This window comes from Salvelinus sp. IW2-2015, linkage group LG22, assembly GCF_002910315.2.
Source record: "Salvelinus sp. IW2-2015 linkage group LG22, ASM291031v2, whole genome shotgun sequence".
Classification (NCBI taxonomy): Eukaryota; Metazoa; Chordata; class Actinopteri; order Salmoniformes; family Salmonidae; genus Salvelinus; species Salvelinus sp. IW2-2015.
Window position 1 is genome coordinate 3832244 of NC_036862.1, and position 22355 is coordinate 3854598.

At 42.5% G+C, this 22355-nt stretch overlaps 2 protein-coding genes across 2 annotated transcripts in view; both read right to left on the bottom strand.

Moving 5' to 3' along the window:
* sik2b (salt-inducible kinase 2b) overlaps positions 1–13940 on the bottom strand; it is a 59319-nt gene extending 45379 nt beyond the window's left edge. Inside the window, exons 1-2 of the mRNA XM_023966452.2 lie at positions 13490–13940; positions 1644–1760 (exon numbers count right to left, since the gene is read on the bottom strand). Coding sequence (XP_023822220.1) covers positions 1644–1760; positions 13490–13627 — 255 coding nt within the window. The 5' untranslated portion in view covers positions 13628–13940. The remainder of the gene's footprint in view (positions 1–1643; positions 1761–13489) is intronic.
* Positions 13941–15534: 1594 nt separating this feature from the next.
* On the bottom strand, positions 15535–21543 carry laynb (layilin b). Its single transcript, XM_023967275.2, has 7 exons — positions 21103–21543; positions 19988–20285; positions 18994–19151; positions 18395–18439; positions 17751–17837; positions 17048–17162; positions 15535–16722 (listed from the first exon to the last, which is right to left on the bottom strand). The coding sequence occupies exons 1-7, from the start codon at positions 21176–21178 to the stop codon at positions 16392–16394; spliced, it is 1110 nt and encodes a 369-aa protein (XP_023823043.1). The 5' UTR covers positions 21179–21543; the 3' UTR covers positions 15535–16391.
* Positions 21544–22355: the final 812 nt, after the last annotated feature.

The following is a 22355-nucleotide window of genomic DNA, read 5'->3' on the forward strand; positions in this document are numbered from 1 at the left end:
TGGTGCCGTTAAGATGTAAATTCATCTGATAATCCTCGTGCATAGATTCCTGGAACMGTATTAGGCTGGCTGACGTGGGTGTACTGAGAACAGCAGAACAGTCTTAAACGAAAGGATCATAAAATAACAAAGGAATTAATACAAACTTGCGTTGATCAGCAGAGTAAATGTTGCAAATGGCACACCGTAAAGGCTCGTATTTGCTGCTCACAGCAAAAAAATTATGCTTTATTTTTTGGAATGACAAAAATGACAAATATGGAACACGAGAGAATGGGAACGATGTTCTGGTTAAACGGCTCTGCTATTCCCAGTAGAGAGAGACGGCACTGATAGTGCCAGCCAGCGGTGTGTGTGGGAGGACACCAGGGTAGCATCCCAAATGGCACACTATTCCCTATGTGCACTTCTTTTTGAGCCCTATGGGAAGTAGTGCACCACATTGGGAATAGGATGCCATTTGGGACGTGTCCTAGAATTAGCCAAAGAAAACAAAAGGATGAATAGAGATAAAAAATAAATAAACACATTAATGAATCAGATACATTCACATGGAAATCCCACAAAGTGGTTATTTCATGTAAATTTCCATCTGGGCTAACGTACCCTTTACTCTGCACCATTTCTGACCAATATGCCCCTGTCTCCATGATTTGACCAAAAACCCTGTAGTGATAATCAATGTCACTTTTCCCAGTGCTTTCCATAACATGCCGATCACATGGCACTTACTATCCAAATTCTGTCACAGTACTTGGTCAATGATGCAAATGGGGAAATTACATGGATTGTTATCCCATGCAAATGTCAACATTATAGCCTACAACTTCTCTGTGTTGTTGAGAACGCTTGACGGAGACAAATAGGCCATATATTGATGAAGGTGGAGATGATATGTTCATTGGAAACAGTGAAGAGCTGTGTGTGTGTGTGTGTATGTGACTGTGGGAAACTTGGGCCTCTGAGTCCGCTGAGGGGGCATCCTGTGAAGCAAAGACCCCAAGACAAACTGAACGGGGGGGGGTTGGTTGTTTGGAGATGAGAGAGCCGATGCCAAGCCTGCTGCCCTCTGTTTATGAGGCCTGAAAGGAAATGACTAATTGACCCATGCCGTTTGTATGGAAGAGCTGTTGGAAATAATGATACACCGTGATTACACAGCAAAGCCTGGACCAGAGCCATTTGGTTGTGTAATAATAATTAACTGCTATTCACATTCCCAACGACCAACGGGACCTAAAGTCTTATGTAAGAAAAGTGAAGTCTGGGGTGGGATTTTCRGGTTGACTAGTAGAGGACCTCCTCTGATTGTGGAGCTTGACAGCTGAACATTGCTTTTCCTCCCACTGCTTTTAACACGAGAGGCTGAACCCTACAGTACAGTTTGGGTGACATTTTGTTAAGCACCTTGACACGTTGCTTGGAGAGGGTTGGTTGGTTAGTTATTAACTCAGTCAGACGTCAGTTCTGATATCTATGAAGGTCTAGGACTGTGAAGGCCAGGTAGATTGGAGATGTTTGCTCACCCATTAGAAAAATGTCCTGAATGACCATAGGCATTGCACATTTATACAAAAACCCAGAGGAACAAATAAAAATGGATTATATTTTGTATACTTGTGTTTTAAAAAGGAGAGGTTTACCTGGTACAACTTGATGATGTGCGGRTGGTCCAACATTTTCATGATCTGTACCTCCCGGTAGATCTTCTCCAGGTTCACAGCATCTAGTTGGCTCTTGTCTATGATTTTAATGGCAACCTGTGGAACACAGAATACAGTGATGAGTCCCTGGACAAAACATTCAAAAGGATTCCCTTGAGGTCTTTTTTGTGTAAAGGAATATACAGTGGGGAGAACAAGTATTTGAAACACTTCCGATTTTGCAGGTTTTCCTACTTACAAAGCATGTAGAGGTCTGTAATTTTTTATCATAGGTACACTTCAACTGTGAGAGACGGCATCTAAAATAAAAATCCAGAAAATCCCATTGTATGATTTTTAAGTAATTATTTTGCATTTTATTGCATGACATAAGTATTTGATCACCTACCAACCAGTWRGAATTCCGSCTCTCACAGACCTGTTCGTTTTTCTTTAAGAAGCCCTCCTGTTCTCCACTCATTACCTGTATTAACTGCACCTGTTTGAACTTGTTACCTGTATAAAAAGACACCTGTCCCCACACTCAATCAAACAGACTCCAACCTCTCCACAATGGCCAAGACCAGAGAGCTGTGTAAGGACATCAGGGATAAAATTGTAGACCTGCACAAGGCTGGGATGGGCTACAGGACAATAGGCAAGCAGCTTGGTGAGAAGGCAACAACTGTTGGCGCAATCATTCGAAAATGGAAGAAGTTGAAGATGACTGTCAATCACCCTCGGTCTGGGGCTCCATGCAAGATCTCACCTCGTGGGGCATCAATGATCATGAGGAAGGTGAGGGATCAGCCCAGAACTACACGGCAGGACCTGGTCAATGACCTGAAGAGAACTGGGACCACAGTCTCAAAGAAAACCATTAGTAACACACTACGCCGTCATGGATTAAAATCCTGCAGCGCATGCAAGGTCCCCCTGCTCAAGCGAGCGCATGTCCAGGCCGGGCTGAAGTTTGCCAATGACCATCTGGATGACCCAGAGGAGGAATGGGAGAAGTGGTCGGATGAGACAAAAATAGAGCTTTTTGGTCTAAACTCCACTCGCYGTGTTTGGAGGAAGAAGAAGGATGAGTACAACCCCAAGAACACCATCCCAACCGTGAAGCATGGAGGTGGAAACATCATTCTTTGGGGATGCTTTTCTGCAAAGGGGACAGGACGACTGCACCGTATTGAGGGGAGGATGGATGGGGCCATGTATCGCGAGATCTTGRCCAACAACCTCCTTCCCTCAGTAAGAGCATTGAAGATGGCTGGGTCTTCCAGCATGACAACGACCCGAAACACACAGCCAGGGCAACTAAGGAGTGGCTCCGTAAGAAGCATCTCAAGTTCCTGGAGTGGCCTAGCCAGTCTCCAGACCTGAACCCAATAGAAAATCTTTGGAGGGAGCTGAAAGTCCGTATTGCCCAGCGACAGCCCTGAAACATGAAGGATCTGGAGAAGGTCTGTATGGAGGAGTGGGCCAAAATCCCTGCTGCAGTGTGTGCAAACCTGGTCAAGAACTACAGGAAACGTATGATCTCTGTAATTGCAAACAAAGGTTTCTGTACCAAATATTAAGTTCTGCTTTTCTGATGTATCAAATACTTATGTCATGCAATAAAAYGCAAATTAATTACTTAAAAATCATACAATGCGATTTTCTGGATTTTTTAGATTCCGTCTCTCACAGTTGAAGTGTACCTATGATAAAAAGTACAGACCTCTACATGCTTCGTAAGTAGGAAAACCTGCAAAATCGGCAGTGTATCAAATACTTGTTCTCCCCACTGTTTAGGCATACATTTTAAAGTGTTGACTTAGACKGAGGCAGATAATTCTAAGAAAGGCAGGCAAAAGTGGTAAGCAGTAGGCCTAGCTCTCCCTAATATAATTCCACAGCACTCTTAAGTTCTTGCAAGGCGAGCACAGACAATAAACCTCAAATGCTATCCTTTGCACAAAAAAAACTGTTTGCTAGGGGAAATCATAAACAGCTTTTATATTCTGTCATCCACACTGGGTGAGAGGTAAGGGAGGCAGACACTAGCAGAAGCTGCTGGAAAACAGGCAATTTCTTCATCCTTGCAAGAATTGATTAACAGTGTCCATGTCATGATAACATGCAATATCCCAAGTCTCGCTCTCTCATAAACAGCATTTCATCACCACCAGGACTTGAAGAGATCCAAGTGTCTGTGAGCCAAGCTCTGGAGTAAACAAAAACGAGGGGAGGCCTTTAATCATTCTACCCAATACAATGCTTGATTACATCCATATCACTGCACTAATGCTCCCCTCCCTCTTCGTTATGAACAGAAGACATTTACACCTTGATCACACCTACAAAATCATTGCGCAAAATGGTACGCAGCATCATCTGGATGTGTGTGCAACAAAAGTTCAACATTCACCTCCTGCTACCATTTCTGTCAAGCCATCTACGCATATTGTTTGATGCATACGTTCAATATTTCCAATTTATGCATCACACAGAACGCACTGCAACTGCCTCTGCAAGGCAAACGCAGTGTTCCATTGGAAATGAATGTACTTCTGGTGTACCAAAACACAAAGACGCTTTCGGTGTGATGAGGCGTTAGGCCTACTGCCAGCCACTACAAGGAGGTCAAGTAAGGTCGGGGGCATTCTTGAACTGAGGACCTACTGATTACTAAGACGATATGAGTAACGAGAGAGATTTTAAATCTTGCAATGTCAAGAATCCAGGAAAGTGGGCTGCTGCTAATACCATATCCAAGAGGTAAACACTAAACAGGGGCTGACGGATTTGCTTTGCAATTACTAGTTATGTACAGAGTAGCCCCATAATGGACTAAAGGAGCCTAACGATACTCATTATAATCCAAGGACCTTAAAATGTTCTAGTTAAAGGCGAAATGGCTTTGGAAGCCAAAACAGACAAATACTCCATCTAAATGTGAATCGATTCTCAAATGCGKTATGGTTATAGAAACATAAATCCCCCTACTTTCAAATCACATCAAAATAATTCCACAAATGCAAAAAGCACAAATACACTCTACACAGTTTTAACACAGTTGCAGCCAACTGTATTTTTCATTGACAACACGTTTGTGGCGTCGGTCTTCTGTTTACATACAGGTGTGGAGACGCATATACAGCACCAGTCAAAAGTTTGGACACCTACTCATTCAAGGGTTTTTCTTTATTTTTAATATTCTCTACATTGTAGAATAATAGTGTAAACACCGAAAATATGAAACAACACATATGGAATCATGTAGTAGCAAAAAAAAAAGTGTTAAACAAATCAAAATATATTTGTAAGCTATGTAACCTATTATTAAATAATGGCAATAAAGATACTTTTAGATTTGTATCATTTAGATAGAATATTGATTAACCACGACATTGATTTTAAGATATGAAGACTTATTATAAATTAAATGAAACTGTTCCACGAAAATGTGCATCTGAGAAATCACAACTGGCACGCAGATCAGCAGAAATGGTACGATTCTCCAAATGGAAAAGGTTGCCGACCGCTGGTGAAGCCTATTACCAGCAACTTCAGGAGTGTAAGGGGCAGAATCTGCGAAGTGTGTGTGTGTGTGGGGGGGGGGGGGGGGTCTGGTCAAGAAGAGTTATTTTTCTTCTGGTTAGGCTATAGTGATCTCTGGCTCCGTTTTTTGTAATTTGTATGGTCTTTTTAAATCGCAGTGCCTAAAGCGTCAGACAAGCTCAGTAGCCTATGCATAGTTGATTTTATTCAAATATAGGGTGTGTGTCTATATATGGAAACATTTGTCACCATCTGGATGTCACCTTGACATGCCAATTAGCTAGCGTAACGAGGTTGTATCGAGGTTCTTCCCACTGTTTTGCTTCACCGGGCAGATGTTGCTGGCAGCAGCTAACGTAGCCAATTTGTTCCATCCCACTTGATTATATTTGGAGTAGGATAGCAGCCTACACAAAAAATAACTTGTAGTTGGTAGTCACCGTGATACAGTCTACTGCTCATTGAGAGAGTTTGCAGTGCAAGCAGGCAACACAACATCACAGGGCACAGTGTGTCCTTAGTTCCTGCTTGCCGGCTAATGCCGAGCACTGCTGTCCTGCAGTAAGGAGAGGGAAGTAGGTAGATTGAGTGGCCAATATCATGCCAGAATGACAGCTAAAGCACATTTATTGTAGTGATTTTCACTGAAAATGTACAACTACGGCATTAATATCTACATAAAAATAAACAATTACCCAGACAGAAATGGAATGACTCTCTCAAGTCCCAACTTTGGCAGACAAGTTTCTAAATCTCGTTGAACTCACAAGAATAAATTAGCTAGCTGGTGAGGGCTCATTAGCACAACTGACTGAACCGAATCCGTTCGTCCCTACTCAACTCTTCCTGCATGACATGCGTCATACATTTTGGGCACCTGGCGTCTCCGTATAGCCCCTCCCAGTGGACTACCTGTGCTAATTAGCTAGCTACAGTACCAGTTAAATGTTCGGACACAGCTACTAATTCAAGTTTTTTTTTWTTTTTTWTTTTTTTWAACTATTTTCTACATTGTAGAATAATAGTGAAGACATCAACACTATGAAATAACACATATGGAATCATGTAGTAACCAAAAATGTCAAATCAAATTTATTGGTCACATACATGTGTTTAGCAGATGTTATTGCAGGTGTAGAAATGCTTGTGTGAAACAAATCTAAATATATTTTATATTCTTCAAAGTAGCCACCATTTGCCTTGATGACAGCTTTGCACACTTTAGGCATTCTATCAACCAGCTTCACCTGGAATGCTTTTCCAACAGTCTTGGAGGAGTTCCCACATATGCTGAGCACTTGTTGGCCGCTTACTTACTTCTATGAATAATCAAGTGCGTGTCCTTCCTCAAGATTGACAGGAGAGCTCCAAACAAAAAGACAATGAATAAATTGACAACTCGTAAATGGAATGAAATCATAATTTTAATCACAAGTGTAGTCTACTGTAGGTTGTGCGCTCTAAAAACAACGTGTCCACACCTACAATAACAATGGTAAGACTAGAATAATAATATATTGAATGCATTAACAGAAATTGCCCTAACCAAACAAACGTTATAGATTAGCAATTATGGTAATTAACAGTACATGTACTGTTGGCGATACTGGTGTGCCATCCCGCGGCCTCCGCAATGGTCGACCAGCAGCCTATCGACCAAACAATCGACCAGTCGACTAAATGGGCTCAGCCCTAAATACAACACAGCTTTGCTGACACCCCTGTCTCCAAAACGAATGGTGTTGACCACTTGGAACTTTTGGAAATTATGATTCTCCTCCCGAATGTGCCATTCTGCTCGTAAAATTATTAATAGCTTTACCCACTTCCTTTTAAAGTGTTCTTGGGTAAACTATATCTACTAAATATAACATTGAATCCACCCATAAGAAGTAGTAGTAAGACGATTATTACAACAACAAAAAATGKGTTCACGGTTAATGTCCTTAATTGTCGGTTACACGATTCTACGATAATTGTGCCAGCCCTAACAACAAGTTATTTCTCCCTCGCCCATCGAAACAAACATTACTTTCTTTTACAAGTTTTAACTAGCACCATGCTGCTCTTTTTGCAAGCTAGCAAGCATAAACTAAGAAGCTGGGAAGGGCGCATCAGGAGGACTGACTGAACCGAATCCAATAAGCTCCACCCGACTCKCAACTGCGCAACATGTCATCAATTTGGGAACTAGGTGTGTCCGTATAGCCTCTCCCTAATCCACCCGTCTTCCGTCTGTTTCCGTAAACAAGCAATGTAACATGGAAATACGGCCGTGTATGAACTCTAACCCTATAAAAAGGTTAGTAACTTAACYTTTTGTTTTTTGAAAATTATTTATTGCCGATATGAAAGATAAGTTCCTTATGTTTCCAGAACTGTACCGCAAGGACRCGTGTTAACGTTTAGAGCAAGCATCGGGGCTCAACAAAAAACTCCCCCGTTCATTAGATTCTACCGTCAAAAGGCGCTAAAGCAGTTAGCGTCTTAGCTCTCGAAAACTCTAGGCGGCATTCTGCCTTCTCCCTATAGTTTTCAGCCATGCATACGTTTTGCACAGATCAATAAAGCTATGGGTGACTCCATCCGATGAAATGTCACTTCTGCTACACTTCCTGAGTTACACACAAGTGTTCGGAGTATACTAGATACCGTAGCTAATTAGCACAGGTGGTCGCCTCGTCTTCCATAAACAAATAACATTTTATTTGTCACATGCGCCGACTACAATACGTGTAGACCTTAGTGAAATGCTTACTTAACTGCATTGTTGGTTAATGTTTTGTAAGAAAAATAAGTCAAAAATAAAACATTAAAGTAACAAATAATTAAAGAGCAGCAGTAAATTAACAATAGCGAGGCTATTTACAGAGGGTACCAGTACAGAGTAAATGGGTGGGCCTGGTCTGGGTAGCCATTTGATTAGCTGTTCAGGAGTCTTATGGCTTGTGGGGGTAGAATAACATGCACTGTAACATGGAGATATGGCGTGTAGAATGGCGCTGGAGGGGATGGCTGACGTTTTACGTGCTCCTAAAAAATWGTGCTATTTTGTTMGTTTTTCCGAATTGTTTGTAACTTATTTTGTACATAATGTTGCTGCTACCATCTCTTATGACCAACAATAACTTCTGGACATCAGAACAGCAATTACTCACCTCGAACTGGAAGAATAACTTTTCTCTAATGAGTCCGACGCGAAGGATATACTGCTTTCTCAGGAACGGGCCCAAATCCCCGTCATTTGCGTGAAGAAAAGACGGAGAAAAAGAGGGCGGAGGTCGGGCTGCCTTCTGAGAATTTGTAGGCGAGTGAGTATACTCCCACTGCTATCCGTTCTATTGGCCAACGTGCAATCATTGGAAAATAAAATGGATAACCTACAATCAAGATTATACTACCAACGGGACATTAAAAACTGTAATATCTTATGTTTCACYAAGTCGTGGCTGAACGACGACAGATAATATAGAGCTGGTGGGATATTYCATGCACCGGCAGGACAGAGAAGCTATGTCTGATAAGTCAAGGTGCGGGGGTGTGTGTCTATTTGTCAATAACAGCTGGTGCGAGATGTCTAATATTAAAGACGTCTCAATGTATTGCTCGCCTGAAGTATTGCTCGCCTGAGGTAGAGTACCTTATAAAAAACTGTAGACCAAACTATCTACCAAGAGAGTTCTCATCTATATTATTCGTAGCCGTCTATTTACCACCACAAACCGATGCTCCTGATTCCTGCTAAAGCAGGAATTACCAGTGACTCGTTCAATACGGAAGTGGTCAGATGACACGGATGCTACAGGACTGTTTTACTAGCACAGACTGGAATATGTTCCGGGATTCATCAAATGGCATTCAGGAGTATACCAGTCATCGGCTGCATCAATAAGTGCATTGAGGTTGTCGTCCCCACAGTGACCGCAAGTACATATCCCAACCAGAAGCCAAGGATTAGAGGAARCATCTGCATCGAGCTAAAGGCTAGAGCTGCCGCTTCAAGGAGTGGGACACTAATCCGAACGCTTATAAGAAATCCCACTATGCCCTCAGACAAACAAAGCATCAATAGAGGATTAAGATTGAATCCTACTACACCGGCTCTGACGCTCGTCGGATGTGGCAGGGCTTGAAAACTATTACGGACTGCAAAGAAAAACCCAGCCGCAAGATGCCCAGTGACGTGAGCCTACCAGACGAGCTAAATGCCTTTTGTGCTCGCTTCGAGGCAAGCAACACTGAAGCATGCATGAGAGCACCAACTGTTCAGGACGACAGTGTGATAACGCTCTCGGTAGCCGATGTGAGCAAGACCTTTAAACAGGTCAACATTCACAAAGCCGCGGGGCCAGACGGATTACCAGGACGTGTAGTCAAAACATGTGCGGACCAACTGGCAAGTGTCTTCCCTGACATTTTCAACCTCTCACTGACTGAGTCTGTAATACCTACATGTTTCAAGCAGAACACCATAGTAATGTGCCCAAGGAAGCAAAGGTAACCTGCCTAAATGATTACTGCCCGTATCACTCACGTCAGTAGCCATGAAGTGCTTGGAAAGGCTGGTCATGGCTTACATCAACAGTATCCTCCAGGMTACCCTAGACCCACTCCAATTCACATACCAACCCAACAGATCCACAGTTGACGCAATCTCAATCGTACTCCACACTGCCCTTTCCCAACTGGACAAAAGGAACACCTAAGTGAGAATGCTGTTCATTGACTACAGCTCAGTGTTCAACACCATAGTGCCCACAAAGYTCATCACTAAGTTATGGACCCTGGGAATAAAACACCTCCCTCTGCAACTGGATCCTGGACTTCCTGACAGGCCACCCCCCAAGTGGTAAGGGTAGGCAATATCACATCTGCTATGCTGATCCTCAACATTGGGGACCCTTAGAGGTGTGTGCTTAGTCCCCTCCTGGTCTCCCTGTTCACCTACGACTGCGTGGCCAAACACAACTCCAACACCATCATTAAGTTTGCTGATGACACAACAGTGGTAGGCCTGATCACCGACAACAATGAGACAGCCTATAGAGAGGAGGTCAGAGACCTGGCAGTGTGGTTGAAGGACAACAACCTCTCCCTCAATGTGAGCAAGACAAAAGGAGCTGATCTTGGACTACAGGAAAAGGCGGGCCGAACAGGCCCCCATTAACATCGACGGGCTGTAGTAGCGCGGGGTCGAGAGTTTCAAGTTCCTTGGTTTCCACATCACCAACAAACTATCATGCTCCAAACACACCAAGACAGTCGTAAAGAGGGCACGACAACACCTTTTCCCTCTCAGGAGACTGAAAATTTGGCATGAGTCCCCAGATCCTCAAAGTTCTAAGGCTGCACCATCGAGAGCATCCTGACCGGTTGCATCWCTGCCTGGTATGGCAACTGCTCGACCTCCGACCGCAAGGCACTACAGAGGGTAGTGCTTACGGCCCAGTACATCACTGGGGCCAAGCTTCCTGCATTCCAGGACCTAAACTCTGCAAAAAAAAGACACGTCCCTTTTTCAGGACCCTGTCTTTCAAAGATAATTTGTAAAAATCAAAATAACTTCACAGATCTTCATTGTAAAGGATTTAAACACTGTTTCCCATGCTTGTTCAATGAACATGCACGTGTGGAACGGTCGTTAAGACATTAACAGCTTACAGACGGTAGGTAATTAACGTCACAGTTATGAAAACTTAGGACACTAAAGAGGCCTTTCTATGGACTCTGAAAAACACCAAAAGAAAGATGCCCAGGGTCTCTGCCCATCTGCGTGAACGTGCCTCAGGCATGCTGCAAGGAGGCATGAGGACAGCAGATGTGGCCAGGGCAATAAATTGYAATGTCTGTACTGTGAGACGCCTAAGACAGCACTACAGGGAGACAGGACGGACAGCTGATCGTCCTTGCAGTGGCAGACCATGTGTAACACCTGCACAGGATCGGTACATCTGAACATCACACCTGCGGGACAGGAACAGGATGGCAACAACACCTGCCCGAGTTACACCAGGAATGCACAATCCCTCCATCAGTGCTCAGACTGTCTTCAATAGGCTGAGAGAGGCTGGACTGAGCGCTTGTAAGCCTGTCGTAAGGCAGGTCCTCACAAGACATCACCGGTAACAACGTCGCCTATGGGCACAAACCCACCGTCGCTGGACCAGACAGGATTGGCAAAAAGTGCTCTTCACTGACTAGTCGCGGTTTTGTCTCACCAGGGGTGATGGTCGGATTCGCGTTTATCATCGAAGGACTTGGAGGTAGAGGGTCCGTCATTGTCTGGGGCGGTGTGTCACAGCATTATCGGACTGAGCTTGTTGTCATTGCAGGCAATCTCAACGCTGTGCGTTACAGGGAAGACATCCTCCTCCCTCATGTGGTACCCTTCCTGCAGGCTCATCCTGACATGACCCTCCAGCATGACAATGCCACCAGCCATACTGCTCGTTCTGTGCGTGATTTCCTGCAAGACAGGAATGTCAGTGTTCTGCCATGGCCAGCGAAGAGCCCGGATCTCAATCCCATTTAGCACTTCTGGGACCTGTTGGATTGTAGGGTGAGGGCCAGGGCCATTCCCCCCAGAAATGTCAGGGAACTTGCAGGTGCCTAGGTGGAAGAGCGGGGTAACATCTCACAGCAAGAACTGGCAAATCTGGTGCAGTCCATGAGGAGGAGATGCACTGCAGTACTTAATGCAGCTGGTGGCCACACCAGATACTGACTGTYACTTTTGATTTTGACCCCCCTTTGTTCAGGGACACATTATTCAATTTCTGTTAGTCACATGTCTATGGAACTTGTTCAGTTTATGTCTCAGTTGTTGAATCTTGTTATGTTCATACAAATATTTACACATGTTAAGTTTGCTGAAAATAAACACAGTTGACAGTGAGAGGAAGTTGATTTTTTTGCTGAGTTCATATACTAGGCGGTGTCAGGGGAAAGCCCCAAAAATTGTCAAAAACTCCAGTCACCAAAGTCATAGACTGTACTCTCTGCTACCGCACGGCAAGCAGTACCGGAGCGCCAAGTCCAGGACCAAAAAGCTCCTTAAAAGCTTCTACCCCCAAGCCATAAGACTGCTGAACAATTAATGAAAAGCCCACTGGATTATTTACATTGACACCCCTCCTCCATTTGTTTTCTACACTGCTGCTACTCATCGTTTATTATCTATGCATAGTCACTTCACCCCTACCTACRTGTACAAATTACCTCAACTAATCTGTAACCCCACACATTGACTCTGTACTGGTACCTCCTGTATATAGCCTCGTTATTGTATTGTGTTACTTTAGTTTATTTGGTAAACTCTTTCTTGAACTGCACTGTTGGTTAAGGTCTACACATGTCGGTGCATGTGACAAATAAAGTTTGATTTGATCAATTTAACCTTTTGGAAATCGCTGATATGAATGATACGGTCCTTACGCTTGTTAATGTTCAGATTGAGTGTCAGCGCATTTAACAAAACTCCCCTGCACAGAAGTCGCCTTCGTCAAATGACTTATGTGTAATGTAATGGAAATRAGAGTCATGATCAAGGACTATTAGCGTCTGTGAATAGTGTACACAACGGCTGCACACTTGGTTTTTGCCCTAACACTACACAGCGGATTCAGATAATCAAAGCTTGATGATGAGTTGGTTATTTGAATCAGCTGTGTAGTGCTGGGGGGGCGCGCGGCAAGGACTATGGATGGAGTGGCTTGTTGACCACATTATACATAACATTATACAAACTGCACACAATTGTTAGTGAGAGTAATGAAGCAAGGTATTGATCCATGGTTAAAGAAAGGCAGTGTATTGCACAACATTGAGGTTACAAAGTGATGGGATCATGTGAATCTCATGAACACACATGAATGAATCAACTTCATAGTTAGGCTAACGTTGCCTAAATGTAAAACTGGGTGACACCCAATTTTGCTTATCATAGACAGTTTTGATTATCAAGTTACATAATAGTTTGTAAGTTACTAGTCTATAACTTTCTTCATGTACGGGTCAAAATCTTTGCAAAAAAAAGACTGTTTGCAACATAGTAAACTAAGTAGGTGTGAAGTGGTCTAAACATGTCAATGTCAAATGTGAACAGAATGAAACTACAGAATAAATGTGCAAATATAACTTTAGATAACTAGCTAACTTACAACTGCAATGCAGGGGGCAAGTAACTACTAGCGTGTTAGTTAAAAGACAAGGTTAGTGCCCTTTGCAAGAGAATCACACGCTTAGCTCACCGTTAACTAGCATGCTAGCCAGCCAGCTAGCTAATTCTCAGCACTCACCTCGGTCTTGGTAATGCGATGTCTTGCCAGCTTCACAACGGCGAAATTTCCCTTTCCTAGAGTACGTTCGATATCGTAGAAGCCCACTCGGACAGGACCCCGGACCATCTGTTTTTGGTGATTGTCAGCCATGACCATTCTTTATTAAATAGGGTTTGGGGTGAGGACCTAGGGGCTCGCGACTTGAGCCTACAGATGTTGAAGGGGAAACAAACCGCCCGCTAAAATGTTGTCTATTAAAAATAGACGAAGTACATTTCTCGGTCGCCCTGCCAGTTTGAACGTTAAGGACCCGTCAGACCAAGGAGACGACAGAAGACATTTACGGCTGTCACGCCACGTTCTCCAATACAATAGAGCTATAATATTTCAGCTAGCTACCTATATTAGCTAAAGTACATGAGTTGAGTTGCAGGAGGCATCATATTCTCTCGTTGACGTACATTGACGTCAGAGCCATGGGGGTATTTGTACAGGGGGCGGGCCTCTGAAGCGGTTCCACGCTTCAGTGCCAATTCGTTTCCAAGCCAACCGGACCCACCTCTTACGTCAACCGGTAACATTGCTATTCTGATATCTGTTTGCTCGCCGCCCTGAGTGGAGGGTTGACTTTGAAGTTTGACCTGCAGGTGCACAGAAAAAGCTTTTGTTACTCTGAGTCAAAGTGCAGGGATTGGACTGGTGAATTATTTATGTACATTTATACTAGCACATTAATCCATGCATGCATGTTGTTTTGATGTGTGAAGGTGTGTGTTCAGCTGGGCTCTGACTATGTAACGTGTACATGCTTATGCACAAAGCAAATGATGCATGCAAGTGATGCAACCACTAATACATTTTATTATAACTTTTGTTGGTTGCAATTGCCCTTTACGGCTGTGGTAAAATACGGCAAACATTCATTTGGATTATGCTGGATGGTGTGTGTTCTGCAAGGTTTGTACACTGAACAAAAATATACACAAAACATGTTAAGTGTTTCATGAGCTGAAATAAAAGATCCCAGAATTGTTCCATATGCACAAAAAGTGTATTTTCTTTGTAAATTTTGTGCACAAATTTGTTTACATCCCTGTTAGTGAGCATTTCTCCTTTACCAAGATAATCCAACCACCTGACAGGTGTGGCATATCAAGAAGCTGATTAAACAGCATGATCATTAAACAGGTGCACCTTGTCCTGGGGACAATAAAAGACCACTCTAAAATGTGCAGTTTTGTCACACAACACAATGCCACAGATGTCTCAAGTTTTGAGGGAGCATGCAATTGGCATGCTGACTGCAGGAATGTCCACCAGAGCTGTTGCCAGAAAACTGAATCTTAATTTCTCTACCATAAGCCACCTCCATCGTTTTAGAGAATTTGGCAGTACTTCCAACCGGCCTCACRTCCGCAGACCATAGGTAACCATGCCAGCCCAGGACCTCCACATCCTGCTTCTTCACCTGTGGGATCGTCTGAGACCAGCCACCCAGACAGCTGATGTCTGTAATATAGCCCTTTTGTGGGAAAATGACTGCGCCCCTGCCCAGTCATGTGAAATCCATAGATTAGAGCCTAATACATTTATTTCAATTGACTGATTTCTTTATACTGTATGAACTGTAACTCAGTAAAATTGTTGAAATTGAAGTTGTTGCATGTTGCATTTATATTTTTGTTCAGTATATTTTTGTTCAGTATACATTTTAGATACAGGTTATTAAGCCAAATCAATTGGTTTGAGAATAATACAATAATATGACAGAATATTAGCACATTATTATCCTTTTTTTAACATACCCATTGCACATCTTGCGATCAACATAGAATTTTAGTGAAACTGCTGGAGTTCGAGACCAATGGAAAGACAGTTAAAATATTACATGAAACAGCACCATCTGCTGGTCAAACAAACAATATGGAAGCCATAAGTAGGTACTGTTTGCAATAGTACAGTAAAGTAAGCTATATCTTACCAAAGGTTTTAYGGCTTATAAATTGTCTATTTTTCTTTCTTCTTGTACACAAAAACACAATAAAGGCACATTATTATAAAAAAACTAAAAACAAAACATTTATTTGTAACCAGAGCGGTGCGCGATATTTGAAATATTACCAATATAGGCATACAGGTCCAGCAAGTACATGTTTTGTTAATTAACCTATCGTGACAGCCTTACATGGAAAACTGTTGAGCGCAGCACCCCAAAAGCATCTGCTGTCACTGCTAGATTTCCTGTATGTGCAAGTTCCAGATGTGCTTTTGGTATTTCCTGTCCGACATCCTCCAAGAACACTCAGCTTCAGCTCGTTAGACTACTTTTTCACAACACTCTAGTCAGGCCCACTTGAATCTACCATGAAGGCAAAACATGTATTTTCTTGATTTTCTTCACAACATTGTGATAAATACAAGATTATAAGACAAAGACAAAGGAATAGGCAAATAAACAAATGCTACACTCTGTTATTCAACCAGGACTTTTGTGTAGCCATGAAAAGGCACATTATGACTTTATCCAGCCAGCTCACACTGGTGTCATAGCAGTGGAGGCTTTGGTAAACATCACTGGGAGGATCATCTCTCGCAGGTGGCCATGGCTCAGAGGTATCGTGGGGTCAGACTTCTGTTATCCGAATTTACGAAGATATTGTCCTGTTCCCTGACATCAACTTCCACACAGGAGACCTCAAATGGGGATGACACCATAGGCCTCTTTGTACGGTTAGTGGGCGTACCCTAAAGCGAACACTTTATAATACCACCCAGGATCTGTCCGTCCTGTCTCGCATCACATGATGCCATACAACCCACCAGCAGGAGATATGAAAGATGAATGGAGACAAAAAGAGTCAGATGCCCAGATGGCCCAGTGGACATGTGGTAAAGAGAGAGGCACTGCAGGGCTGCAACATTACTCATAGATCTCATTCTCCACCCATCCAGTCTCGTTGAGATAGTGCCGACCGTGGTTCTGGCAGGCCTCATAGATATCATTGGTCACAAAGCCACTCTCTGTCACTGTCTCCTTGTTTGAAACATTCTCGTAATCATCACAATGGGAATCAAAAGAGGAGGCACAGAAGGACATCTTCTTGATTGATTCAGGTGCCATGCTCTCCAGATCGGCTGGTTGAAGCTTGGTGATGTCCCGGTAGGCATAGGGTCCTTGGATGTTGCAAGCCGCAGTGGACATTGTACCCCATTGCTCTTGCTTAGGGTAGCGGTCCGTTTGAGACTTTCTCCTGCATAAAGACAGTTACACTATCAGTTACAGAGGCATGTTGCGAGCCACAAACACCTCCATCATTGCTTATTTCAAGTACGKCATTTAAACCTGAAAACGAAACATCTCTGAAGGCTATCTTATGCTCTGTGATGTCTGATGTTGATTATGTTTCACAAGCCCTCTTGCAAGCTTCCTCTGTTTTGCCCCTCTTATCTGTGTCATTTTTAACTTATAGATTCTTTTTTACATACTTTTAAATAATGTTAGGTGACCTTGACAGGTGCCTAACATACAAAATGTATTATTACCTGTTATTATTAAATGAGGCGAACAAGTATTACCTTTTGGCAGCCCGTTTATAGCAGAAGACTCCTGTRGCCACAAGCAGCAGCAGTAGAATAGGGATAGTAGCAAATAGAATGTAGGAGACATACAGGGCATTATCTGAAAGAGATACTGCAGGGAGAAAAAAACCCACCAGAGGTAAGACAATGGCATTATAGCCTGGTTCCAGATCTGTTTGCGCTATCATGTCAACTCCTTGTCACTCATTGTCAATGAAAAGGAGCTGACGTGATAGCACAAACACACAGATCTGGGACCAGGCTAATGACAGTAAGTTGGCACCTCACTATGAATACTTTTGGAAAGAAACTTTGGAAAATAAATGAGGAGATCATTTATTGTATTTGGGACACAATTAAGCAATAAGGCATGAAGGGGTGTGGTACATGGCCAATATACCACGGCTAAGGGGTGTTCTTACCCACAACGCAATGCGGAGTGCCTGGACACAGCCCTTAGCCGTGGTATATTGGCCATATATCACAAACCCCAGAGGTGCCTTACTGCTATTATGAACTGGTTACCAACGTAATTAGAGCAGTAAAAACAAATGTTTTGTCATACCCATGGTATACGGCCTGATATACCATGGCTGTCAGCCAAATCAGCATTCAGGGCTCGAACCACCCAGTTTATAATGTACAATATTTCATAACCAAGGATCAAACGCGATAGACATGAAGAGTGCAGATTTTTTACCTGATGATTCAGACAGTCCTAGTTTTGTCTTCTCATCACTCACTTTAGCTGATGGGAGGATTGGTATTAAAGATATAATTGGGGCAACTGGAAAATAGATAATGAGCAAAACTTGTAAATAGACAGACACTGTAMATTGGATTGATATACAAAAACGTCATATTGCCCAAATAAATGTGCAGACCAAAAATAAGCAAACATTTGTCTTCGCCAGAGAAGAAAGATTGAGCATGTGTGATGCAGCAATGTGTAAACAAGTACAGTATGACTAATACGCAAATAAACTCTCTAGGAATAAACTCAATCAGAGCAACAATTTCAAGCAGCTTCACTGGTAATATGTAACTGTACTATAGCCTACTGTATTTGTCATGCATAGCCTCTATTATCTGGTAAGAGGATTGATTCAATGACACTGATGAAGTTTTTATGTTCTATTACATTCTCTCCTATTATATCATATTGTGATTCATAAATCTTTACCACTAGATGTCATCCTATACATAGACACTTCGGAGATTGAGAATGGTAATGTCATAACAATGTTCAAGCTGTTGATCTCAGTATCAACAAATCACCCATCTCAAGGATTCCCATATTTGACCTTTAAAAAATCTGAATGTTAGTTGCAGGGGTGGGTTTACCTGTGTATAATGAATTCCACACCACAGTAAACACTGGTAACTTTTCTGTAAGAGAGAGAAAGAGACAATCGTCAGCTGCAAAAGAAAATGGACTATATTGACTGTGAATTAAATTTTCTATGGTTCCTTGTTGATAAACTGGTATTCAATCACAATCATACCATACAATATGATCTCCTTCAGCGGAAATAAACTACAGGATTGAGATAGGATAAATGTAATGTAACATTGCCGAATTCATTAGTGCACACTGTTGCAATCCGTAACAAAAAAAATTTGTCAACAAAAACGAGAGATTCTAATTGGACAAATTCAGGTAGTCCCTCCCTGTTTAGGTCCCTTTCTTTACATTTGCTGTCCTTTGAATACAACCCTTTTAATCTGTTCATGTCTAAATATGGACACTATCAAGGACACCGGGGCCATGTTCAGCAGGGCACAATGTTGTGGAACGGTCAGATAGAAAAACATGATGTGAAACAAACAGAACTCTCTGACATGTAGAATAACAAATCATGTCAACTCTATTCATAACATTTCTATCTGCAATGTTCCACAACGCGTTTGCCTACTCAGAACGTGTCCAGGGTACAGTTCACCTTYGGAGTACTTGCAGACAAAATTGTTCCTGGTGTTGCAGTTGTCATCGTTCCACTGGAACATTAAGCGCCCCCCTTCGTCGGGGGGGGCAGAAGGCTGGTGGTACAGCACCACACACATCTCGTTGCCACACGATGGCTCGTCCCAATGCCAGTTTCTGCAACAAGCGTGTTTTCCATAGGTCAACAACTTTATCAGAGATCCTCTGATAGTCAACAGCATGCCTCTGAAAATGGACTCTCATCCTACTGATACCCAGTGTTGGGGAGTAGTGAACTATGTAGTTCAACTAGTAATTAAACTACATTTTGCAGTAGCTTGGTGGTAGTTGAACTAAATTCAAATCAAGGTAGTGTTTTCAGTAGTTAATCACTTTTGCCATGTAGTGGTGTAGCAAACTACTGGAACTACACACTACTCTTTTTGCAATCCTTTTTTCGGCCTCAGACCTGCCTAATTCTCACTGGAAGCATTTTATTTTGTGATTAATAGGGTAAATGACACATTCTGTTAACATCTGACAACGGTGATCTGTTCTTGCAACTTGTCGTCTATGACATTTCAGATTTACATGTGACAATTTTTCATGAAGTAGTTTGKATGAAGTGAACTACTTTTTCAAAGTAACTTTAGTTAAGTCAACTATATTTTTTGAGGGTACCTTAAGTGTAGATTAACTTCTTTCCGTGTGAAGTAATTGGTAGCTTGGTCAACTATATTTCAGAGTAGCTTTCCCAACACTGCCAATACCACAACATTTATGATAATACAAATTGTACCGATAAAATAGCAATGACCCTCAAAGCATGTAGACACCAACATATGTTAATCCCTGATGCTCTAGGATGACTCTCAGATTACTGTGAGTCATGTGAGGTATCTCTATGGCCCTGTATTTTCCTGTGGTGTGCATGCCAACAGCTGCAGGGATCTCCTAGACTTTTTACTGCAGGGATCTCCTAGACTTGAAACCAAAGTAAAACACAAGAACACCTGAATCTGGCCTTGCTGCCATCCAGCCAGTAGTACTGCGAAGGGCATCCTATGGTAGTCACCCAGTGGCGTGGGCTTCTGTGTAGCCCGATCCAGAAGTCCCCATCGGTGGCCTGCAACTGCTGGATGAACCTCTCGACCAGACGCTGCTCATTGTCAGTCTCGATACTGAGGAGCTCTGCCCCATCCGTCCTGCAGGCTTTCCTGGCATCATCGAAGGTCATCCTCCGCCGTGGGTCCTGGAAGTAGTTGATCCTGTAGCAGGGTCGCTCTGTGCCACGCCGGCAGATCCTCTGGCCTACAGTGCATCGCATTGGACAACAAGAAATTGCAAATGAAGAATGCAAAATCAAATTGCAAATTCAATTGGAAAATTGCAAATCTAAACATGGGTAATAAATAACGTCAAATCAGAATGGTAATTCAGTGGAATTAACATTGCAAGTTGTTATGTAAACTGTGAGGACATAAGGCACATGTATTAGCCTACATGGATTACATGATAATAGGCCTATGTGCAAGATCTCTTGATTTTTGTCTCGTTGTATTGTTTTTCATAAGTGCTTGCATGTAACACTATGAATAGGCTGTATGTTATTATTTATGTATTATTACTGTCTTATTTTCTTTATTGGGGCCTTTATTACTAATGTTGCAAACCACAGTGAATAAGCTGTAAAGTAATATGGCCCACCTTGATTTTTGCACCACCTTTAGGCCATTACATACCACATTGGTCTTCTAAATCTGGAGCCTACTTCTGAGCACAATGGCCCATCTCAAAACGAATCATAGGTTCCCAACACACAAACCAAAACAAAAAGTCTGCTCTTGGGCAATGTCTAGGCCTATTGAAGAGAAATATTGCAGTGACTGTTTTTGCCATCTAGCTTACAAAAGCACTCGATTTTGGGTGACATTTGAAATTTCTATTTAAACATTTTAACGATCCAAAATCTTTCTTCTTTCGTTGGGTAATACATAATAAGATTTTTTTCGCACGATCAAAAAAAGCGCAATATTGCAATGCATTAGATAACCTTTGGTTAATCATACAGTTACCTTTTGACAACGGGCTTTGACAAGTTTGACATTGTTTCCCTGTCAACACTCACCATTGTGTTCAAATTGGGTGAATCCTAGGTGGCAGAAAACGGCGAGAACAGTCCCGAGCAGTTTAACAAAATCCATTTCTTCATCTTCAGTAAACTTTCGTGTAAATTCGAGAAAATTCGTAACCGCCCGTCAAAGCCAGAGAGAGGGGAAACGTCGTATATKGTCCAATCAGAATTAGGTCGAAGTATTTTTGCAGGATCCGGTAAAGCGTTTTTAAACCCCTCTCACTGCGAATGGCTCATTATTTTGAGTAAATCCATCGAAGATAAAAGTTTAAAGGAGGAATGCTTGTCATACCTTGCTATGTTTTTTCCCACTCATAGGCATAATGAAATTAGGCTACTCCATGCTGCACCCACACAATAATCTAATCAAAGTCACATTTATTTGATAAGAATGGAAGAGAGACTGAATAGATGTCTTTGAGTGATATGCTATACTGAGCACGAGAAATGTACATGGGATTGTACAACGGTTTAGCAAAAGTCTATTTCATACACGCGCACACGCATGCGCGCGCACACACACACACACACACACACTACTTTCATTGAATATCAAACATTCATATACAAATGTTCCTACTATTATAGCCTAGATCTACTGTGTGCCGGGGGAAAGATTTGACAACCAGGGCGGGAAATAAGAAATAAAACAGTTGAGAGAAAAATTGGGAATTAATTATGTGAAGGTCAAGCATTAGCCTGAGGAGAAGATTGTGTTCTTTCACTTGAGGAAATTAGGAAATTCTAGGGCCGGGTGGTAGGTGTTAATTTAGCCAGTAATGAGGCTACAACATAGAAAACTTAGGTGAGACTGTGTTCCAGGCAGCAAACTCCAGACAATACAAGATGTTTTTTTGTGAGGTTGTTTTGTGATTACCGACTGCAAGATGGCGCTGACAGAGATGGTCGCCTCGCTTTGAGTCCTTTGAAAACTATGCAGTATTTTGTTTTTTTAAAAGTATTATTTCTTACATTGTTAGCCCAGAAAACAATGTCAAGTTTCCTACATTACGACCTGAAATACGACTTTCCTGAAGCGGATCCTTTGTTCGGATCCCCACCCGGGAGATCCCCACCCCGCCGAGCCAAAACAACGTCGCCACAGAAGAGGCAGACGGAGCGGCCTCCTGGTCAGGCTCCGTAGGCGTGCACACCACCCATCGCTTCCGAGTATACTACTCGCCAATGTCCAGTCTCTTGACAACAAGGGTAGACGAAATGGGTTGACTTCCAGAGAGACATCAGAG